The sequence below is a fragment of the Cryptomeria japonica genome, chromosome 11, assembly GCF_030272615.1.
Source record: "Cryptomeria japonica chromosome 11, Sugi_1.0, whole genome shotgun sequence".
Taxonomy (NCBI): Eukaryota; Viridiplantae; Streptophyta; class Pinopsida; order Cupressales; family Cupressaceae; genus Cryptomeria; species Cryptomeria japonica.
Window position 1 is genome coordinate 494,833,167 of NC_081415.1, and position 25,544 is coordinate 494,858,710.

The 25,544-nt window shown below is 37.0% G+C and overlaps 1 protein-coding gene across 1 annotated transcript in view; it reads left to right on the forward strand.

The window, feature by feature from the left end:
* The window catches only part of LOC131068311 (uncharacterized), a 143,732-nt gene that overhangs the window by 82,101 nt on the left and 36,087 nt on the right, over positions 1–25,544 (forward strand). The window contains exon 4 of the mRNA XM_058003481.2: positions 11,918–12,092. Within this exon, the coding sequence (XP_057859464.2) occupies positions 11,918–12,092 (175 nt within the window). The remainder of the gene's footprint in view (positions 1–11,917; positions 12,093–25,544) is intronic.

The following is a 25,544-nucleotide window of genomic DNA, read 5'->3' on the forward strand; positions in this document are numbered from 1 at the left end:
AATTCTTGTTTTGAAAGTTCAATGTCATTATATTTTCAGATTTTCTATTAATTATTAAATTATATTTAAAAAAAAATTGGCGTCTCCAAGTACCCACATCTCCTATTTTGAAAAAATAGCCGTACCGGTACCGGTACCAGTCTCCAACGTCTCCGAGTACCCCCGTACCCATGCAACCTTGATTTTATGGAATCGGGGTTTCAAGAAAATAAAAATATACAAGGCATTTTGATTGCAGATTTGTGGGTTCGCTTTTTAGTGATCAGCAAAGATTTTTGGGTGGTGTTTCAGGTATCCTCTATGCTGGTCATGCAACTGGGGGTTTCAGATGATGCCCTAGTTGTAGAACCTTTATTTGGCATTAAAACAATGAAGCTGGAAAAGGTTTAAATTTGTGGGGGTATTTTCGTTGTTGGGGACAAAAATCATTGTTTCACTGCTGTAGCATACGTCAGCAAGTTTTATTGGTGTTTGGTGTTGATTTTGCCATGGAATAACATACTTACATTGTTTGGAAGTTGGAAAGGTGACTTTGGGTGTTGTGACCAGCTTTTGGATAGTGCTGAGGAGTGACTTTAGTCTGATCTGAGCTATATCAGAGCCTGAGAAGGTAAACTAGTTTTATTGCTGGGTGTTATTTTCTGTTGTGTTTGGGTAATTCAGGAAGTCTTCTTCGGTGGCTATGTTTCAAAAGGGTAGCACAACAGGTGTATGGTGAATATGGTGCATTATTACAGTCAAACAGATCTTAAAACGTCCTTGTTCTAGCTTAGAAATGATTTGAAAGAGTATCTTGATGATGGAGAATCAACCCATCAATGATGGTGTGTATTCATGGTGATTTGTGATCATTTGCCCGTCATTTTGCGGCCACATGGAGCTGTTGATCTCAGTAGTTTGGACAGTATGTTGATCATTTTCTCCTCTCAAATAACTTGTTATTATGTTGAACAATGCTAAGTTATTTAAATGCTAAAAGGTGCTATCTTGCAAACACTGATCCTCTATGATGTCATGAGCAGCATTGATATTATAAATAAAAATTTATTAGCAGAAATTTATGACTGCCCTTCTTTTGACACTACAGTAGCAAGTCTAATCAGCTATATCATGTTGCATTTATGAGATATTTTGATGATTTGATAGTGGGTTCAGTTGTGTTATCAGTTCATGTTGTAATGCTTGTCTGAATGTCAAAATCTTCAGGAACTCTGTGACAGAACATTGAATGATCATTGAAAAGATTCCAATGGGATTTTTTTATTAAAAGAAGATTGTTTTTTGCATTGTCAAGTTGTCCACTAAATTGACAAAAATTCAAAACAACAAATTGGGGCCTAACTATTTTGTATTCGTTACTACCTTTTATGTTGCTAAGAATACCTTGGGATCAGAGTTTAATATGCCTTTGATGCATTTGTGGATGTTTTCATGAGGGAACATTATAAAATTCATTTAGATGAGCACAATGAAGTTGTAAAAACGAAATGCATTAGTTGCAAACCAATCCGCTAAAGGTTAGAACACGTTTAGCAACATTGAGAAAACAAAATAATAAATCTTAGAACAAGTCACATTAAAAAAATCACTGTGCTCTTTTGCTCCTAAGGTAGATTCTCAAAATTCCTTTTCTTCAAAGGGAGATTTATAGAAGAAAGGGGAGATGAAATGTGGCTATTGTAAGAAGGCTGAGCACAATGGAACCAAATTCATTGAGATACAAATTGATTGCTTCACAAACATTGTCTGGAAGAACAACATCAACCTTTTTGAGTTTCTTTACAATGGTTCTTCTACATCCGCTTCTTCAAAATCAAACAAGTGAATAAAGGGCAATGTAGAGGTACTTGTTGCGGTTGTTGCTTCTTGTTATTGGACATAGATTCTTGACTTCGGTGCTTCACATCAAATGGCTTTGTCACATGATGAGTTCTCATCATTAGAGTTGTGTTCTCTACGAGAAAAATCCAGTGATGATAGCTCATTAGTGGACATAAGTGGTTGAGGTTCGATTGGAATGGGTGAGGGAATATTTGATGATGTCTATGTGTGCCCTCTTTGTAAACCAATCTCCTTTTAGTTGACCATTTGGCTCATATAGTATAGGTAAGAGGGCTGAGTTTGCTTTGTATTTTGTTCATTGTTACATGGAGACGCCTCCCCCTTGAAAATGCGAGCGTTTCCGAGACAAGGGTTACCCTGAGATGTGGGGATGGTTGGGGAACATCCCTTTGCTGTCCCTCCACCACCACCAAGTTTCAGCCACCATCTTCGAGATGTTTACTCACAAGGGGACATTTCTCAGAAGTTTCTTGGGTCAGAAACGCCAAAGGTGGCGTTTCTGACGTCCCTGAGACTCCTAGAGGTCCCTCAACCTTGGAGGGGACTTGCAAATTTTTAAGATTGATTGGTATTGTTGAGTCTATCTTAGGCTGTTTGGCTTTGTTTGGAGGCGAACATGGTTGCATAGAGTGAGTTTTAGGAGGTTTTAAAGGATCATTTGGACCTACAATGGTGACGTTTCAAGCTTGTAATCGTTATCAGTACTTAATAGCAAAGATAGCATTGTTTCAGTTTGCATGGTTCTTATGCTTGTTAAAAAATAAAAGATCGTCTAGAGTGGTTATTACACATATAAAGATGTTTTTCATGTCAACAATATTGAAATAGATTTGTGCTATTGTTTCTATACCTTGAGCTGAAATGACAAGGGTAATTAGAGCTTTTATAGTCTTAAGGGTTAGAACCTTTAAGATACGAACACAATCTTTCTACTTATAACTTAATGTTCAAAGTTCAATGCAATCATTGCAAAGTGTTTACTTATTCCTTATACGGTTATACATATTTTTATAACTAATTTTTCAAGTACTATATGTATTATGTCAGCACTGCTCCCTTACCGTCCCCTCGCCGTCCTCCTACCATTCCCAAACTTAGGCCCCAAGTACCCCAGTCCTCGAGATGCATCCCCCCGTCCCCTCGTCTCTACTTCCCCAAACTCAGTGGAACACTAATTTTTTTGTGATATGATAGCTAGAGGGTGATGATCTAGTTGCAACAGGGAAGGTGGATCATTGGTCTAGATTGTAAACATTTTCTCACTATGCTAGATTCCCTTTTTATTGCACTTCTTGATCACTTAGATGATGTGAGTAAAATTTGGCACGATTGGTTTGGCCATCTAAACTAACATCATCTTCTGTAGTTGAGTCACTGGGATGCGGTCATAGGGCTTCCTAAAATCCACACTTGTGATTGAATTCGCTAGGATTGCATCATTGACAAACATCATACAGAGAAGTTTGACAAAGGAAAGTCTTGGTGAGTTTCACGTATCGGATTTGGTTGACAATGATCTATCGTGGCGTTTTCCAGCCTTGTCTTTTGGCAACGTTTGAAATGTTCTTATCCTCATTGATGACTTTTATAGAGCTACATTTGGGCTACCTTTTTCTTCAAAAGAGTGAGGTGTTTGAGCAGTTTCAAGAATTCAAAGCTCTTGGAATAGACATTAAAGTCCTTTAGATAGACAATGGAGACAAATATGTGAACCAGTAATGAGTAGTTTTCTTAGCTAAGGATATTGATTTTCAGCAGACAATTCCCTATAGTCCATGACATTACAAGGTTGTTGAACAGAAGAATAGATCCTTGATATAAATGGTCTACTGTAATATATTTTTGGTCTATAGTTCCATAGTACTGTGCCAAAGCTATTAATTAAGCTATAGTGCTAATGATATATAGAACCATGCTTCTCTCAAAACCTTAAAAGGGATCACTCCTTTTGAAGCTTGGAATGGTCGGAATCCTATAGTAGGGCACTTCAAATTTCTTGGCTCTCCATGGGCACACATTCGTTCTACAAAACGCAAGGCTTTGGAAACTTCGAGCCAACCTTTCATGTTTGTGTGTTATTTAGATGGTGTCAATGACATTGACTATTTGCATCCAAATGCTCATGAGTTGAAAGGAGTGGTTGGTTTGAGGGAGGTTCTCCTAGTCTCTCATCTAACACTTCTCCATCGTCCTTCATATTGGATTCCTTGCTTTGTGATTTAGAGTGGTCACCTCCAAATTCATCTTATTTAGAGGATCCATGAAGGGGTTTTCACAACTTACTGCACCTCTCATAGATTTGATAAAGAGAGGATCATTCTCTTGGTTGGATTCAATGTAGTAAGTGTCTGTCATAATGAGGTAATGAGCACTTGCCTTTGTTAACGCTTCTTGATTTCTCTCAACCCTTTGTGCTATAGTGGGATGCTTTCGGTGAGGGAATTAGAGTTGTGCGTATGTAGAACAAACATCCCATAGCCTCTAAGAGCAGAAAAAAAGATGTTGAGAAACTTTATTCTATATATGACTAGAAGATGCTTGTAATCATGCACACCTTGGCCAAATTTAAACAATATCTAGGTGGAGGGAAGGTGTGGTGAGAACTTATAATAGCAGTCTGAAATACTTCCTTGGACAATAGGCTTGAATGAATGGCAACAAAAGTGGGTAAGCAAATTGCAAACCTATGATTTTGATATTATGTTAAGAGGGAGGAAAAATGTGGTAGCAAATTTTTATCCATGATTCTCACTTTGTATGCTATGTTTGATATTTCAGTGGATTGGAAATTCCATCTTTTAGTTGAGTAATCTAAGATAACTTTCGAATGTGAAATTATGGATGGGAAGATTCAAGATGATTGGTATAAGGTGATTGTGATGACATTCTCTACTATAAGGAGAAAATCCTTTTGGTACATGAATAAAAAATGAAGGAAAAAATGAGACTTAAGGGTTATTCATGATACACCACTAGCAATCCACTAGGAATACTGCAAAGCCCATTGACTGGTGAGAAAGAGGTTTGTTTGGAAGGGATTGAAGGATGATATCCTCCAGCACATTTGAGAGTGTGTTGTTTGCTTGCAAAATAAATCTAAACATACTTTCCTAGTAGGTTTATTACAGTCCCTACCTATCCCTGATTCGAATTAGGAGAGAATATCGATAAATTTCATTACAGGGCTACCCAAGGAGTAGGGTAGGGATTGCATCTATGTTGTGGTCATCAGAAGGCTTGGGCTAAATGATTGTATCTAGGTGAGCATTGCTATAACACCACTTATCACATGAGTATAGGTGTGACACCCTTTACGGCTTTGTATGTATATGATGCCACCTTTTTTGTAGACTTGGTTATGGCGTATGGTAGGGCACTTGGGGCCAGGGATTGGATGCAAGAACATCAACATATTATGAAAGATTTGAAAAAGAATATCTAGCAAGCTTAGAACCAACAAAAATTTGTATGTGTATAGGCAATATGGCTGAGAGAATATTTGAGGTTGGAGATATGGTATATTTATGATTGCAGCCCTAGAGAAAAACTAAGACCTGGGTTTTATTGTTTCTATAGTATTATACAAAGGATCAGGGACGTTGCATATGAGTTGGAGCCTAAGTCACCGCATTTGCCAAATTTCCGGCTTCAGGTTCGAAATTCGGCAAATCTATAAAAAATAAATAAAATTTGGAAAAATTCGCTTGAAATTCGTACATCATGAACTGGTTTTTCTTGTCTGCTATTGAAGTTGTTTTGTTGTCAATCTTGCCGCTATTCTTGTGTCGTTATTCCCGTCTCCAGCCATCATTATTCTCGTGCCCAACTCTTTGCATCCTTATCCAGAGTGTCCTTCCGCCTCATCCATCTAGTGTTGGGGGCATTGAACTGGCACTACTCTCTCGTAGGTTTATGATCGGGCGGTGTTGGTCTGACGTAGCGGGAAGGAATAGACAGGGAAGGACCTTATTCATAATAGGGCCGTGTTATTAGTTATCAATATTAAATAGATTTAAATTTATTTATTGTTATATAATTTTAATTTATATTAAATTTTTATTAAAAATTAATATTTAGTATATTTAATTGATTATTATTGTAATTTATTTTTAATCTGTTTATAATGATTTCAAATTTATTTTGCAATCTTAAACTATTCTGATAATTTATGAGATATATTACTTATATTTAATTAAAAATATTATATAAGGTGAATTTAATGTCATTTTTTTTTTTCAAATTTTTTGCCCTTGCCAAACTTCATCCAAATTTTATTGTTGCCAAACTCGAAGTTGAATTCGAACTCGGTGACTTAGGTTGGAGCTACCCAAGCGTAGTAAAGTTCACAATACATTCCATGTTTCTTGCCTTTAAAAGGCATTGGGGTAGACACCCTCTACATAGTTACTAGTTACCACCAATGGATGAGGAGGGAAAACTGGTTTTGATTTAGGAAGCCATTATTGATGTTAGGGAGAAGAGGCTCAAGAAAATGAGTATTTTGAATCACTTGGTTAGATGGAAGCATCTGCCTGCAGATGATGCCACTTGGGAAGGAGGGAAGATTCTTTAGCATTCAAATCTGCTTTGATGCCCCTTATTTGACATAGGTGTTTCAGATGGACCCATCAACCTATTTTATTCTTGTAGGCCAATTTTAGAGCTTGGAGAGAGAATATTTTAATAAATTGAAATTAAGTTGTCAAACCTTGCTATTTTTTAGACAATTTAGTTTAATTAATTATTTAATTATATTCAAAAGATGACCTCGAGTGTTAAAGTCACTTTTTAGGGGCCAAAGTTAATTAAAGATTAAAAAGGTCACGTTATTGTAATATCTGTTTTTATGGCCTCTCTAGTTTCTAAAGAGGACTCCAACTTTCTTGGAGAACACCAATCTCTTTGGAACAGAATTCTGATAGTGGCGGTGAGCTATGAGATGAAAATGATTTTCAGAGCATGGTTAGAATTCATTTTTGGTCAATTCTAATATTTTTTGTAACTTGGTTGGATGTGCAGGAAATATTTTAATAATTAAATAATTAAGGATTCAGCTGTCAAAAAAAGAAAAAATTAAAGTCACTCTTATGTAGCATAAATGATTATTAATTAAAAAGTGATTTTAAAATATTTTTTTTAGAAAGTTCTAGAGGGTTATAAAAGAGATTTAAGAAATCCATTTGATTCATTCTTGACATTTAATATTTTATTGAAACCTCAGTTGTGGAGTTGAGCAGATTTCTACCATTGGAGGACAAATAATTGGAGATGAAGATTGGTTTAAGTGTTGAAAGGTTACTCCCTAGAGAATACAGTGTGACTCATACAAAGTCGTAGTGTGTGCATAATGGATTCAGAGGTGGATTCATCCAAATTCACATTTGGGCTGAATATTGTAGAATAAGGGTTTGGAATGAATGAATTTAACTATACAGGATTTCACGGTTTGCCAAGTTTATAAGTAACAAATTTATTAAGTTTGTAGCAAATATTAATTTGTAGTGTTATGTATGAAAGTGAGTGAAGACAAAAATTCTAGTGCTGTCTATGCTGTAGGAAATTGAATAAAAAATAATATTTTTATTGGATGGATTGCATCTTTAAAGGCTTAAAAGCCTTCTGAATGGTCAATGCAGTATTAAAAGGCTTATTTATATCTATTGCTGCCTCCTTAAAGGAAGTCATAGCTCACATAGCCGTACATCATGAGGAAGGGTGTTGTACAGTTCATGAAGGAAGTCAAAGTATGAAGAAAGAGTGATGTGTGCATGTTTGACTTCCAGCAGTAAGGGCACCAATCAATCTCGTGAATATTTTCTTATTTGTAATAGCAACCATTTTTTTTAATGAATTTTTTGTTTATTACAGTGCTAAAGCAGTATGTATGTTCATCAAAATCATATATGTTGTATACATTACTCAGTAATTTAAATCAGACAGTGTTATCAGCACTTGTAATTAAGAAAGATTGATTTTTATGGTCATTTATGATGTTCTGCCAACATACCATTGGGACGCAAAGTGTTTGACAAAATGCCTATCTGAACTCTATGGACAATGTCATGATTTTATGTTTGATTTGTCGTTTTAATTTCTAGTAGCAGCAACTCCCGGTGTTTGCACTCAGAAATGCTTTGTAACTGATTAAATGCAAAGTATTTGATGAAATGCTTGCATAGTAAACTGTGGAAAAATTGCAAATTTTTGGGTAAATCATTTGTGTAATTTAAAAATAAAAGTTTTGGAAAGTTTGTAGGTGGGGTATAAAAAGAAGAGCAAAATGGTAATTACACATCTTGGTCATTTTATTTCTCATTTGCAAAGTTTGGACTGCGAGTTCAACTTCAAACCCTAGGACAAAAACTCGATGGGTGTTTGGCTTCGGAGATGAAAGATTTCTTCCGAATTGAATTCATGGTGGATTCACATGAGATTCACAATTGCATTTAAAGAGAGAAGCAAGGATTTTATTTACTGTTGCCAGCTTCTAAATCCTAGGTACAAATTTATTGAGATTTGCCTGCAAATAATAAATTTGTCAGTGCTGTTCGTGCGAGTAAAAGATTTGTATAGGAGATTGCAGTCAGGTGTGTGCTGGGTTAAAATAATTTAAAAATATGAAATTTTGTATCAACTCGGGTTACCATAGATGTGCTTTTCATGAAGCTCCCAAAAATGTGTCATACACTTAAATTCGTTACCAAGTAGGAATTGATGCATGAAGAAGGCATTTGAGTCATAGTTAATTCCAATGCAGCTTCATAGCGAAGGTTTAGGCCAACACAACAGTTGCAAGGGAATTGCAACATATTTATAAAAAGTTTGTTGTCCCATACATTGGACGAGCCGTACAACATAGAGGGAGTTTGGGAACATTGGTAGTGGCTGTTTGGATTGATATGAGGTCTACTAAAAGAATTTAATATATCTGCAATTTATTAATATTATAAGCTCTGTAATTTATTACTGTATTTGCCCATTTTTTTACAACAGCTTATGTACTTATCAGAAAATATTTGATGTACACAATTTTTAGTAATTTAATTGAGAAAGGATATTTTATCAGCATTTGAGATTGAGGCATTGGTTTATAACGTTTATGATTTCTGCCATCTGGTCAAACAAAATTGGAATCATTCTTCAATTTTGTTACAAGCAAACTGTTTGACGAGAAGTCTGCTTTTTTAAAAAATGTGTGAAAACTTCAAATTGTGGTAATTGTTTTGGTTTAGAATATTACATATGGAAACTGTTTGTGATTATTTCTATGATCAGTATTAATAGTTACAGCTGTACTAAACCCTTCAAATAAGATCTATTGATTGATTTTATGATTTCCAAATTGTTTGGTGAAATGTTTGTGAGTTTGAGCTGAAGTATATATAAGTTTGTGGAAAAAAATTGGTAGGGGTTAATCCATTAAGTGATGCCTTGTAAGGGAGGCTCTATTCAAGCTGTGTTGAACCTTGCACCTTACACAACCAAGAGAGTCTTAGAACTTAATGTCCATTGGTAAATTTCACAAAGACAACAATCCAAGGGATAAGAAGTAAACAACTAAGGAGGCTGTCCAAAAAACTAAGATGATCCAAATGGCCAAGCATTGCTTGTATTATGATGTACATTCCAATGAGAACCCTTGAGCAAGCAATAGGCTATATTTATGTTAACATCAAAAGTATTGTTATTAACCTCACAATTGTTAAACGCTCCTCAAGATGCAAGCCATTGGTAATGCCAAGAATGAGGATGGTTCACTCAATAACAAGCTGGATGTTGTAATGTCCCCTTTTTGGATTACTCTATATTTTGTCCTAAATTCATATTCTAATAAAATAGAGAACATAATATAGTTAGAGATATAACCTTACCCAAGGGATGTAAAACAAGATAGATCTCTGTTGAGATCCTGCAATCATGTTAGACAAATATTGAAGATACAATTCATAAGATCAATCATAATCTTAGTCATATAACCTATCTAATTCATTGTTTGGGTTTAATCATAACAGAGCTCAGATAAGAAGACATGATAGGGTGCCCAAAGTGATCCTCTACCATAGGCCCAAGAGCGGATATAGCATCCCTCTTGGCCTCATGTGGCCTTCCATCATGTAATATGAGGTAGGGTACCTAGTGAGGCATCCACAACCATTCTCCCTCATCTTTGCATCCTTCTTCACCCTCTTATGATTGAGACATCCTCAAACTCATCCCAACAATCGATTAATGTAGAGGTTGGGGGAAAGCTACAATAGGGTGCCCAAAGTGATTTTGTACCCTAGGCCCAAGAGCGGATATCCCATCCCTCTTGGCCTCATGTGGCCTTTCGCCATCTCATATGAGGTGGTGTGCCTAACGAGGATTCTATAGCCGTTCCCCCTACTTGTATTCCCTTCTTCACTTGGCCATGATCATTGTTGCTATTTAGTAATCCATATTACTACTTATGTCTAATATATATGATGTTATGTGCCAAATATATTATCCTATATTAATATGTAAAGAATTATATGACTGCATATATCAGGCATACATATTTAAACATATACTTATGCATACCACAAATGGATGAGAATGTTATTGCCTGCAATAAAGATCAATTTCTGATTGTGATCCTGTTTGCTGGTATATAATGTATTGGTCTGCTCTTATGAGCACGGATGCTTTTAGATTGCTTTCCTTTATTGATTGATATGATGATCCCTTATTTGATACGCATACTTTACTCTCAAATCTGCTGTATTCATATGTCTGCTGCCTTAAGGCTGCTCTAATTCTTACTGCTTTTAAGATTTTCTCTGCTTATATCTGCTAGAATATTTTATTCCATTTTTCCTGCTGGGAATCTGCTCTTAAAATAGGAAATGTTTTGCTATTGAATTCATCCTAAATTAATTACAATAACCTTCCTTTTATATCCTTCAAGAGTGCCCTTTCACCAAAGATGCAACTCTTTTAATAAGGTTGGCCCAGATAGCGACAAACTTATTATTTTTTTTATTATTTTATTTTCCTTGCCCAAGATGGTCACTAGAACCAAGGGAGGTCGGCCAGAAGTATATTATTTACTTAATCTATTTATTCCTTTGGTCGGCCCTTAACATGGTCTTAATCTAGGTTGGCCCTCTTAAAGAAATATTATAATTTTTTCCTCGTTTTTAATTTGGACGTCTGGGTATATAATGCTGCAATCTGTATAAACCCTAGGTGGGGCATGACAGATGTTTTTAAGGAACACATGCCTCAAAACGTAAAAGTTAACACCAAGAAGAAGCAAAAAAAGAACAGGAGCGGAAATGTGAGAGATAGATTAATCAAATATGAGACATATGATTCAAATGATGATTCCTTTACTATATTAGCTTTAGCATTGCTTCCCATCTTTTGGGAAAGTTGGCAAACTCTAGGACTAAGATTGGCTTAAAAGTAATAATGATGGTTGATGTCTCAAGGATTTCATACTAAAGAGTGGAAATTTCCAAAGAGGCCCTTCTCAATCATTTTTTTGTTCTTATCAATACCATAGTGAGGCTTGACTTTTGCTGACCCCTAACAAAAAAATCTCAATAGGATGTCTTACTCCATTGTCAAAGATTTGTAGTCACTATCATTAGGAGTTGTTACACTCTTCGTCAAATTAGAGACTAATGAATTGTTACACTAGTCAGCCTTTTAGAATAAGGATCTACTCCCACTTTGTAGATGCATTATTAGGCTGAGGCAACTCTGTAAGCAACAATCAGGCCTGACTAAACAAAAAATCAAAATCTAGAAACCACTAGAAGACTAAGGACTTAAAAATTAACTTCCTGCACTTTTAAAGCCCTGTAGACTTTCTTCAGTCAGTTGTGAATTCAATCTAATTTAGTTCTTGCCTTCATTCTAGACAAGTCTCCTTATTTGGGGCTGACATTTTCTTGTCTTTTCTTTATATAGTTATTACTTGTTACATGCTTTGGCATTTTTGGATTAATGCCTTGAACTGTTTTCATCATGTCTATTTTCTTATTATTTAACTTATAAATATAAGCAGATATTTGACTTAATGCTTGAAAATATTAAATGTTTGCAGGGTGGCGTTACAGGCTGGGAGGCATGGAGAAAGATAAACCAACAAACATGGCAAAATGCCAATACTTGGAAAAACTTTAATAATGAAGCAAATTCAAAACCAAGGACCAGAGTGAAATCCAATGCAAACCATTCAGCAAGATCTAGAGAGAGGGCAAAAGAAAATAAGAGGAAAAGTATGTTGTGCATCTTTATAATTTCTTTGAGTTGGAGACTCTAGCTTCAATGTTCAATTGTAGATAAATACCATTACATAGACAATATTTAATGAATAATAAAATATAATATTCTTAAATCCACTAAATGGGAACGTTCCTTTTAAGTTTTGTCTTCTCACAATGGATGAATGTAAATAAGATGTCACTTATTTTTGGATCCTTATCTAAGTACAAGTCAGAAAAATGCTTTAAGAAACACCAATACCAAAAGCCAAAAGGTCTTTGCCTAGTACCAACCCGTTGGTGGGGAGTGTAAGGTGTGAGCACCGTAAAAACATCACATGGTATTTAAATGACATAAAATTGTAATGGCATGTTCCTAACAGGTATTTCAATGAGCAAAATCAGTTTCAGGGGTGAACTTCTATCATATGACCTCAAAAAGTGCATATCTAACAGTTGACAAAATTTAGATTTTAACCTGGTTGTATTAAGTTGGAATGACCTGGATTTCTAACTGTAGCATGATGACATGTTGCCCACAGAAATGTAAATTAAAATTCATTCATTTGATTCCTCAAAAGAGAAGAGCACTGTTTTACTGTTTTTTTTTATTAACTTGAGCAAATGACCTCAAATGACATGAAATTGAAACTGGAACGTAGTGACACTGATACATATGTCTACATTCCAGTAAAAAATTAGGTTTAATTCATTATTTGGATATCCTGAAGTATCAAACAACAGTTAGGTTTTTTTTGTTTTCCTAGAAAGAACAAAAACATATAGAAATGAAAGTTTGGAAGTGTAATCAGCATTCAAATCTCATTAAACATATGTTTTCAGTTGGTTCTTAGGAATTTTCAGCAGAGCAAAGAGATAAGAGATTACTGTATGAATATTGATCTGCAGACCACAATGATCCAATCACTGCATTAGCTAGGCAACTCACTAAATTTTGCTTTACAACTGAAGGAATCAATTAAAAAATAGAAGTAGTCTCCAGTCCATGCTGGAGTTTCCTCAAAATGATTTTTGCTAGGGTAAATATCTATGTTGTGAGCTCATTTATATGAGTTTGCATTATAACTCATTTTTTCCAATGTCCATTTGTTGTAGATTAGCATAGAATGGATGGACTCTTGTACACTGATAGCACTTTGTGCATATGTGCTTAAAGTTGCGACTCCAATAGACAAACTTATTAGTGTTTAGGTGATGTATGTGCAGATTAACGTTCTATTCTGTGTAATATCCCCCTTAATTTTTCAATTACAATCAACACAAACATCCGTTAGGGTTAGAAAATGAAATCAAAATACTGCTGAAAGTAACCCTTTCCACCTTTTGATCACCGAGAGCCCGATCTCGAAGGGTGAGAGCATACAGTGTTGAGGGGATCGTTAGATGCAAGAAACTGAAATTGATTACAATACTTGGGCGGCAAGCCAGCCCCTTCCACTTTAAAGTGGGATAATGAGAATACTAAAAAGATCACTTGGCGGTAAACTAGCCAAGGACAAGCCAAGAAACTGAAGTAGCAATCACTCGGTAAACTAGCCAAGGACAAGCCAAGAAACTGAAGTAGCAATCACTCGACCGCTTATCCAGCGGGAGGACTAGAAAATAAATTATAAATCAACTCTACCGCTTATGCAGTGGGAGAACGGTATTACAATATTCAAAGTAGGCGGCATGGCCAGCCTCTTCCACTTATGCAGTGAGACTAAGAGCAATAATCCAATTAGATAGCTGTTAGTACCACTAACCAGCTTTACAATGCACAATATGGATTACAAATTATGAGAAAACACTATCCCAAAGATAGGCGGCAAGGCCAGCCTCTTGCACTTTCCAGTGGATCTAAGAAAGATCAATAGAAATTGCTGTTAGTACTACTACCAACATTACAGTATGAATCATAGAAGATAAAAATGAAGAACCAACAGCTGCAAACAATTACCAATATCTTTCTTTCCACACCAAAGAACCCACACACCCTAAAACCAACTGCACACAAGAAGACACTCCAAAACGGAAAATCTTTAAATCTGATATACTCCTAGCATGCTGAAAACACACAGACCAGCAATACCAAATCCCACTAAAACACTCACAACTCACCCAATTCTTAACAAAATGACATGAAACTAAAAACATATGATCACTAGGAGGTACGCGATCAATCCTAGGACAACAAAACATAGCAAACTTACTCCAATAATTTATGCACGCATCCCAAAGCACTCAGCCACATGGTACGGCCAGCTTGGGTATGATTTTGCAAAAATAAAATCCCAAACACCATTTTAGACTCTATAAACTCACAAAATGAATCGCCCAAACCACAAAAAGAGATAGAAAAAATACCCAGAACGAGAAGAATGTCACACTGAGACCTGCAACCAAGAATCTACTTCAGCACACTCCGCAACCAGCAACAAGAACACTCAGAAATCCATACAAATCTTCACCACATTGAGTCCAATCTGCTCCTTCGGATGAGAAAGAGTCATACATTCAGCTAGGCGCTATCTCTCAAGCACGAAATTGAGGCACTAGGAGGTATGCACTCCTCGAAGCAAGAGTTTGACAGCATTTTGGAAGCACTTCGTTATCAAAGCAATAATGGATGCCCCCAAATGAAGGCCAAGGCACTTATTTATAACCTTCTCCCCAAATCGAACTTCTTCTTTCTCCAATATGGGATTAAACAATGGCATTCAAATTTCCTTTAATTTACATTTCATTTCACTTCATTTCAAAACCTCACCAAATCGGCCAAGTCATATCCACCCTTAATCGCCACTTTGATAAATATAAGGCTTCTAAAATAATATTGATGGAATTGCACTTTGGCGTCTCAATATGAAGGTGGAATATTTCGCCAAATAGACTTAGGATAAAAATAATATTTCCCTTCTCTAGCAAAGTCACCTTATTAAAAGTGCCAATAATGTGTAAAGTGAGCACTCAACAATGACTTATAAATAATAATATAACTTTGGCAATCTTAGAAAATCATCCAACTTGTCTTAAGTTATAATGTAATTAAAAATACCATGGCGACCCCTTGAAGTCACCACACAAATTACACCTAGGCCATGGGAAATAATAAAGTATTAAAAAATACTTTTTCTTCCAAAAACTGAATATTGCCAAAATGAGTTGAGGCCAAGGTACTGAACTGCATTGCTGGAAAATAGTCATTTGAGTTCGAACACAAGATCCTGCCAAAAATAACACTGCCAGACATAGCCACTGAGTTGAGCTGCAAAACCCTTGCCAAAAATAGCACTGCTAAAAATAGTACTTACTATAAATAGCATACTGCTAAAAATAGTGTGTCAAAAGTCATTTTCATCACATTCTGAGCAACAGTCATGACTTACTAAAAATAGTAAGTTTGGAAATCATCTCTGAAGAATTTGCATGTCAAATCACACTGGAGCTCTTAAAAAACCCAGAAAAAACCTATAAAGCAAACAATCGTCAGCGTGTCGCAATTTACTAAAAATAGTAAATTCAGAAATCTTCTCTGATTGGAATGCATGTTATATCATCATGAAGCTCACGAAAAACCTAGAAAGAATCTAGAGAGCAAATTGTAGAACTCCTGCAAACACCTCTCTGAAAACCTTCCTGAAGACAAAAACCCTAATGTAGTCTTTGGTTAGCCTACGGGTTTCCAAAATAGGCTGACTCCATCCATCAGTTTAGAACTGAGAAGGGGACATTACATTCTGTATAAAGAGTGTTTATTGCAGACATAAAGTGTGCTGGCCATCGAATTTCAGTAACACTTTCATTTGAGACAACAACAAACAAATTTGCAGCCGTCATAGTTTGGAAAACGTACAGATCCTATTTGGTATTGTATGAGTAAAGTTAATTGTGATTTATATAGAGGGTTTTGCTGACACATTTAGAGCTGCCTATATTATCAAGTTGCATGCCAATAGTTAAGCACAGATATTGTGGCATTCATAGAAGAATGCAGAGACCATCTGCAGGAAAATATTCAAAACTAAAGACTTGAAGAGCTAGCTCTAAGCTTGCAATCTGCAATTGAAAGAATAAACTGAGAGCTAATGGAAATGATCCATCACTTGGAAGAAGAGATAAATGAATAATAAGATAAAGTGGCTGGATGATCTCATCATTATTAGTTTCATGGAGAAGGTGGAGAAGTGTAGAGCCCAATTATTTCAATTTGAAGAGTACATTTTTGAAAGGATAGGAAAAATGAAGGCAGGCATTATCAATCGTAGATAGATTTCAGTAAGAGCTAGTTGTAAAGGGAAATAGGGTTGTCAAGGAGTCTATTACCATATAAGAAGCTCAACCAATGAAACCGGAAAGAAGTTTTCCACAATATAAGAAGCTCAATCAATGAAGAGAAAATCAAGGTAACCGATCTATCCATTATCAAGTCCACCAATGAGCAATAATATAGAGTCGCTTGATAACATTGAATAGCATACAAAAGACATTAGGTCAAAGTTGTTTAATATGGGGACATGATGGCAAAGTTGTGGCAAGGATGACCCAGAAATGATCAATAGTAGGAAGGTTGAGAAGAGACCCTAATATGCAGGGCTAGGGTTTTTTGGTAGTGGTATGATTGTAGGAGAATGTTTTAATACAGCCAAAGCATGGGTATTACTATCTTCCAAACGTAAGGAGTTCAACCCACCTCTACATTGAAATATGTCCAAAGTTGGCAAAAGAAACAAAAAAAATGTTTATATAAAGGCTCAGGAAGATGCAATCTTTTCACCAACAAATGAAACACATTCCAAAGAGGAGGAAGATATTGTTTCACTACCTAAAAGGGTTGAAGAAGTATGTGGAGTTTCTCCAAAGTTCAAGTAATGAAGGAGGGAGAAGTTGCTTTATCACCACTCCAACTAAATTATAATCTCAGAGAAGGTTATCTAAAGAAAGGCTCATGGATCTCTAAATGCTTCACCTCTTGGAATTCTTAGCAAGGTGACATGAAAATACAAAGGAAGCCAAAAAAGTTATACAAAGGATAAGCCTTGTATTATTTGCTTCCAATGTAAAAAAGAGGCCATGCAACACAGTTCGTATGATTGCTATCCATGTACGTTGCAAGGGTAAATATTGTGTGTCCATATCTTTGACGAAACAGTGAGACATTACCTAATTTTAGATCCTTGTTTATTTAAGAGAAGCTAGCACATTTATTAACTCACAATATGATGATGTGTTACTGTTATCACAAAAGATTGCACCCTTGCTGAGCTATCAACTCAGCAACCTTGTGAAACATGGAAACAACCCTGAAGTGTGGGACCATGCACAAGGGGGTTGAATCTCCGGAGAAGGCCGACTTCCTTCTCAATCCAGGTGCATGTGTTGAACCAACTCAACACTTCAAAACTTACTCCTAAGCCTATCCTAATAACTTGCAGAGGAAAAGGGAAGAGAGAAATGCTTAAAAGAAAAGAGGTGATGCACCAAGAAGAGATTGTTTCTCTCCCTACCCGAAATGACACAAAGAATCAACTGAAATACCCAGGAGATGCACAAACTTCAGTTGTATGAGTGACCCCAATGCATGTATGGAGGTTAGAATTTGCTGAATATCAAAAGGGGAGAAGGATTCCCACAAATCACACTGAGAAATAAATTAACATAGCATATATGAGAGAAGAGCCACAAAACATACACCTATGATGAAGGTAAGGAAACATACACAACATACATAAGTTGAAGGAATGAAAGAATGGTGATTTCAATTCATTATAAGGCCAATGGCCAAACTTACAATTGCAAAAATGCAAGATAAATACAAGAGAAGTGAAAGAGCATAGAATAGCTCAAGCCAACAGGGAGAGAACCCTTTACAATGAGGCGTAACAACCTTTATATAGAAATCTGGTTACAAGAGTGATCATGACCCTTGTGTGTGCAGGGAAATGTCAGTTTGGGAGTGCAGGGAAGTGCATGCACTTGACTTTCTGTACATGCAAACAACACAGCCATACCCTAAAAAAGCAACCCTGAGAAGGGGAGATTGTCTGACATTCCAAAGTCAGAGCACGCAGACATGACATAAGTCACCACAACAAGCATGGCCCGGTACCTCTCTTGGTGGAAAACCTGCCAAAAACATTAAATGCACCCTTGTGGCTCCACAAAAGAAGGTGCACAAGTCACAAAAGTTGTCGGAGCATTTAAAGCTTTGAGTGTTGATCACGCCATCCGGAAGTATTGTTAAAGATGATAGCTTCGGTCAGATAAATATGATCATGAATGAGACTTACATCATTAGAATAATTTATACATGTATACTAATATACATAATAATAATAATAATTCAGTTTATTATTATTATATATATTAATATACATACATTAATATTCTTGTCATGAATAAATTAAATTTGATTAAATGATCTAATGGCTGATCATATATCGATCATCATCTTCCAAGTATAAATCTATGATCATGCATGATCTATACCCTGTCGATAGAGTGTATCGACTATCGTCTTCGATTTACCATAAATCGATAAGGTTTATCGATTTACCTTAATCGATAATGTATATCGATTAATGATTCTTCATTTTAACATACCGATTGTGAATCGGTTTGGTAAATGAAACGGTTTGTGTTAATGCATTATGAAACTACCGATTATGAATCGGTATGATATTTGTAATATTAAATGAACAAACATATCGGTGGAGAGGCATGTGTGTGGAGACATGCCTATCCATCGATGTGCCTTCTCATATATATATATATAATTCACAAACAGATCGATGAAGGTGGTACAACAATCAATAAGTACATGCCTTTGAGGATCGATCTATTCTTCTCACTTAGCAATATAATCATACTTGGTGAATTTACTTACTGTGTATTCCTCCTTACACTTGCAGCAACCTGCAAGATTCATAGGCTAGTAAGAGCATCATTTGTGAAACATAAAATTAAAAGATACCTCTATTCTATCTACTAAGAAATCTAATCTTCATTAACATGGTATCAGAGCAAGGTCAAGGAAGATCCAATTAGATTTGAGATAAGTAGATTATCTATCGTATCATTTTGCTCTTAAGAAAAATCACATTTCTTTCTTGAGAATGGCAAGCGGAGTCAAATTCGAAGATCGTCTTGAAGGAGCGTCAAACTTTTTATCATGGAAGTTTAGGATTATGCTTACTTTGAAGGAAAATGAACTAGATTCATTTATAAAGGGAAACATACTTGAACCAGACGATGATTTTGAGAAAATTCAATGGAACAAGAACAATGGAAAAGTCATGAAAGTGATCGTGGATGCAGTTAGAGACCATATAGTTCCATATAGTTCTAGTTATTTCAAAGTATGACACATCATACCGCATGTTCAAATCACTTGAAGACATGTATGAAATAAACAATACCAACAGAGCTCTCACATTGAAAAGAAACTCCATCATGTGAAGATGAATAAGGGAGAAACTGTCACATCATATTTTATGAGGATCACTGAATTAAGGGACCAACTTTCTACAATTGGTCATCTAATTGACGACAGGGAATTAATGTTTATGGCTCTAAATGGACTCCCAACTTCATGGGAATCATTTATTCAAGGAATAAGTGCACGTTCAAAACTCCCCAACTTTGATCGATTAAAGATGGATTGCATTGAAGATGAATTCAGATTGATCACCAGAGGGATTGAACAAAATATCACCAATGAAGATATTTATGTATTGAATTCTCACTCTCACAAGAAAGGGAAAAAGAGGAACTTCAAGAGGAAGAAGGACAAGGGCACCAATAGAAAAGGCTCTTCCAAAAGGAGGAGGGACATATCCCAAGTGCAATGTTTCAGATGTGATAAGTATGGACATTATGCTCTGAAGTGTCGGGATAGACCAAAACAACAAGCCTCCATTGTTGAAATTGAAAAAGCTAGCATGGAGAATGAACTCGAGAAGTTTGTCTTCTATTCAGCCTTATCAAGCCAAGTCTCAACCAGCCTCAACACCTGGGTGATTGATAGTGGAGCCTCGCGTCAAATCATCGGATTCAGAGAACACCTAGACACTATGGTAGAGAAATCTGATGAGGAAGGAACCATTGGGGACGATTCTAACTACCCAATCAAAGGGATTGGAACCTGCAACATAAATCTGAAATCAGGCATATCTCTTCAGCTCACAAGAGTATTATTTGTACCAGGGATAAAGAGAAATCTAGTATCCATTTCTGCACTTGAAGACAAAGGGTATAGGATAACCTTTATGGAAGGCAAAGTTTTAGCATGGCCAAAGGACTCCATAATCAAGAAGGCTCATACTATAGGAGTCAGACACAGATGCCTTTACAAACTCTGCACTACCCCTTCTCAAGCCTAATTCACGAAACTTCAAATTCAAACGATATTTGGCACAAAAGATTAGGGCATCTCCATTTTCTTGCTCTACCCTCCATAGAGAAAATGGTGATTGGTTTGCCTAAGCTAAAGCAAAATCATGAGGGAACATGCAAGGGTTGTGCCCTAGGAAATAATACAAAAGGAACTTTCCACAATAGTAATAGCAAATCTAAAAATGTATTAGAACTAATTCATTCTGATTTATGTGGACCCATGTCTGTAACCTCTATAGGAGGATTCTTGTACTCTGTAATATTTGTAGATGACTTCTCTAGGAAAACTTGGATGTATTTTCTTAAATGTAAAGTGTTTGAAGAAATCCTTATGAGGTTCAAGGAATTCAAAGCTCTTGTAGAAAACATATCCGAGAAGAAAATCAAAACATTAAGAACAGATAATGGGGGGAATATACTTTAGACATTTTTAAGGAGTTTTTTGTAAATGCTGGAATTAGGAGGGAGTTTACTATACCTTATAATACCCAACAAAATGGGGTGGCAGAAAGAAAGAATAGGACTATAGTAGAAGCTGCTAGAGCTATGATGTATGATCAAAACATAAAATCTTCATTTTGGGCTGAAGCCTCTAGAATAACTGTCTACATCCAAAATAGATGCCCTCATTCACTTCAGACAACAAAACACCTGAAGAAGCATTCACTGGCATCAAACCTGATATAAGTCATCTAGGAATCTTTGGTTGTCCGGTCTACTTACATATACCTAAAGAAAAGAGGCCTAAATTAGAACCCTCAGGCAGAAAATGAGTGTTTGTAGGCTATAGTGAAACATCTAAAGCCTATAGGATATACATACTTGGCCAAAGATTAATTGAACTTAGCAGAGATGTCATTTTTGAGGAAGACATTGCTTTCAGGAGATCCAAAAGCTCTCTTGAGATAGAAGATCAAGATCCTCCTAACAATATGGAAGAGGATTATGCTCCTAAGATTCCAAGGGAGACTCTTGAAGAAATTGATAGTGAAGATCAAAGTGCTCCCTTAAATGAACCCAGTAATGAAAACCGAAAGAGACCTCTCTGGGTTAGGAAGATGATTCAAGAAGCCAAGAATTATACAACACCAAAGGGAACCTTCAGGGAAAGCAAGAGACCTCATAGATTCTCTAGTTATGTTGCCTTGATGAGTGAGATCATAAATTCAAAACCATCTTGTGTTAAAGAGGCTTTGAATCATCAAGTGTGGAAAGATGCTATGTTAGAAGAGTATCAGTCCATTATAAAAATGATGTCTGGGACATCGTACCGAGACCAAAAAAAAAATCTGTTGTATCATCAAAATGGCTTTTCAAGATCAAATATGTTGCAGACGGTAGCATTGAAAAACACAAAGCCTAGTTTGTTGCTAGTGGTTTCTCTTAGAAAGAGGGAATTGATTATGAAGAGACTTTTGCCCCTATTGCTCGTTACACTTCAGTTAGAGCCGTAATTGCTATTGCAACATCAAAGGGATGGAAGATCCATCAAATGGATTTGAAAACTGCATTCCTGAATGGCACGATCAAGGAGGAAGTCTATCTAGAGCAACCTGAAGGATTTGTTATACATAAGGCTGAATCACATGTTTGCAGATTGAAGAAAGCTTTGTATGGACTCAAACACCCCTAGAGCCTGGTATGAAAGAATTTATCACCACCTCTTGGGGTTAGGGTTATCCAAGAATGATGCAGATCCAAACCTCTACTTTAAGGTAATTGATGGTGATATGTTAATTATTATTTTATATGTTGATGACCTATTAATCACAGGAGAAGATCACCTAATTACCCAGTGTAAAAAAGACTTAGCTTCAAAATTTGATATGAAGGATTTGGGTATCCTACATTAGTTCCTTGGATTAGAAGTTTGGCAGCAGGCAGATGGCATCACGCTGAATCAAGCAAAGTATACTATTGACATTTTGAAGAGGTTTGGAATGATGGAGTGCAGACCCATGTCTACACCTATGGAAACAAATTTACACAAATTGAAGGAAGCAACAATAGACTCAGAATTTGTAGATCCCACTCTCTACAGACAGATAATTGGATCCTTGATGTATCTGGTCAACACTAGACCTGATATTTGTTATGCAGTGAATGCACTTAGCCAGTTTATGTGTGAACCAAAGGAGATACATCTTGTTGCAGCAAAACACATTCTGAGATACCTTCGAGGATCAATTGGATATGGTCTTAGATACAAACATGTAGACCTAGATCTACATGGATACATTGACTGAGATTGGGCTGGAAGTGTGGTTGATAGGAAAAGCACATCAGGATGTTGCTTTAGTTTAGGATCAGCATTGATCTCATGGATCAGTAGAAAACAATTCTCAGTTGCACAGAGCTCTACAAAAACTTGGGTTCTCGAAGTGGGGAAGACAAGGAAAGAACCTCGGGGTTTCGGAGTTCTGGGAAAGAAGGAGGAAAGCAAAGGAAGAGAACTTCAGAATCTCAGGGTTTCGGAGAAAGAAAGGAAGAAAGGCTAGGAGGGAACTTTGGGACCTTGGGGTTTCAAAGTTCCGGAGAAGAAAAGGGAAAGGAACTTCGAAACCTCGGGGTCCTTGAGTTTCGGGGAACTGAGAAGGAGGCAAAGAAAAAGCGAGACTTAGCTTCCGAGGTTCCGGGGAAGGGAAGAAGAAGAGAAAGGAACTTCGGAACCTCCGGGTTCTGGAGTTCTTGGGAATAGAATAGGAGGGGAAAGAAAGGGAGGAACTTCGGAACCTCGGGGTTTCAGAGATCCGGGAAGGAGAAAACAAAAAAGGAACTTCGAAACCTCGAGGTTCCGGAGTTTCGGAGAAGAAAAACAAAATAAGGCAAAGAGAAGGAACTTTGGAACCTCGGGGTTTCAGAATTCCGGGGAAGGAAGAAAACGCTAAGGGAGGAACTTCCTCCGAGCAAGGCAACACCTCATACTTCATAATTCTTTTGCTTTTCTCCTTGATCAACTGGGGCATCGTTGGTCTATGGATCGTATCTCTGATCAGTTCTTACTGATGGACCAAGGGTGTCATAAAATGACAACATTTTTGGCAATTTCTGTGGGATGCTTGCCTGCTCAACATGAAGTCCAGAAGCCTTGAGCATCCATTGGGCACTGAGTCATTGAAAGACCGAAAAATGCGTGCGCCATGACTTGGAGGAAGAAAACTAGAAACTAGAACACACACACTCTTAAGGAGAATGCGGTAGGTGCACAAGCACTTAGGAAAGTAAAACAACTTCTAGTCTAATATTTACATAGTCATCAACACCCTCTTTAGAAGCAGGGCTTGAGTTGAAACCCATTCATTGGGATTGGAAGAACTTCGACATCAATCATGGAGAGATGAAATGCATTGGCCTCCTTGCACCGAGTGATGACATATGGAACACTCCAAATAGCATCAAATTTGGAGTGTCGCCCAACTTTTGCTCTGTCTACGTCCCACTTGTGAACTAGATCTCCCTCTTTGAAGACCCTATTAGTCGCCTTTTTGTCAAAAACTTTCTTGACCCACTCTTGATGAGTCTCGAGTGTATGCATAGCCTGACTTCTAACCTCCTCGTGCTCCATCAACTCAACCAACCTTACTGTCATAGCATCATTCTCTGTTAATTCTGGCTGATGTGCTAGTTCAAGAGAGGGTAACTCCAGGGAAGTTGGGAGTCTTGCTTCCTTCCCATATATTAGCATGAAAGGGGAGTTACCGATTGCCCTCTTGGGTGTGATCCTGTTAGCCCATAAGGCTGTCCTCAACTTAGTATGCCATGCCCTCTGATTGTCTTCGATCGTCCTTTTGATTAACCTGATGAGGTTCTTGTTGGAAGATTTAGCTAAGCCATTACCTTGAGGGTAATAGTTGGATGACGTCTTCAAGTATACAGCATGCCTAACTGCCCAAGAACTAATTTGAGTTCCAACGAATTCCCTGGCATTGTTTGATATGATGGTGGAGGGGACACTGAATCTTGTCACAATTCCATCAAGGAATTCCAACACTGAGGCCTCAGTGGCATCCCTCAATGCAACTACCTCTGTCCACCTAGTGAAGTAATCTGTTGCGACCAAGATCCACTTGTGGCCAACACTAGAAGGTGGATTTGTCATGCCAATGAAGTCTAAACCCGATTGTGCGAATGGTTGATCTGCTTGGATGGGGTGAAGAGGTAGGGCAGCTAGTCTTTGCTTTCTAGAGAAAAGAGTACTTTTTTTGCAATTCTTCACCCATCTATGTGAGTCACTGAATAAGGATGGCCAGTAATACCCAGCCCTCATTATTTTGATAGCCGTAGTTCTTGCAGAGAAGTGGCCCCTCGAAGAGCCATCATGAATTGCTTCTAACAATCTGTTGACTTGACTTTGCTCAATACACCCTAACAAGACTCCATTAGAGTCTTTTCGAAAAAGGGTGCCACCCACTAAGATATAGGGAATGGACTGCAACCTAAAATACCTCTTTGTGTTCCTATCCAGACCTTGTGGGTATCTACCTTCCATTAAGAAGGTGGTCATGTCACTTAGCCAATTGAATTGAGTGTCGTTGCTAGTTGGTCGATCCTCTTGTAACACAAGGGCAACCTCTGGAGTAGTCTCAAAAGATGAGACAAGCTGTTCACATAGGTGCTTGCCTCTTACAAGCTTGGTGATCTTGATGTTGATGTCATACTCCATGACCTTGGTTATCCACCCAACCCTCCTCTCACTAATGTCCTTGTTTGGAAGGAAATCTTGGACACTTCCATGCGGCACTAAGAGCTGGATCCTATTTTTAGACAACATGTGTCTGAACTTTTTTAATGTCCTTACAATAGTGAGGACTTGCTTCTCTACATAGCTATACTTAAGCTCATAGTCCTTTAGCCCCTTACTAAAGAGAGCAATAGATTGCTCCAAATTATCATCATTCAACTGTGTTTGATGAGGGTAGGGGCCTGAGCAATTGCTTGTTTGATTTCTTCGAAACCGGCCCTCCCCTCTTTGGTCCAACTGAAAACCATGTTTTTCTTCAACATGGAAGTGAGGGGTTTTACCATGGCGGCAAGGTTGGGAATGAACCTCCTTACAAAGTTGATCCTATCAAG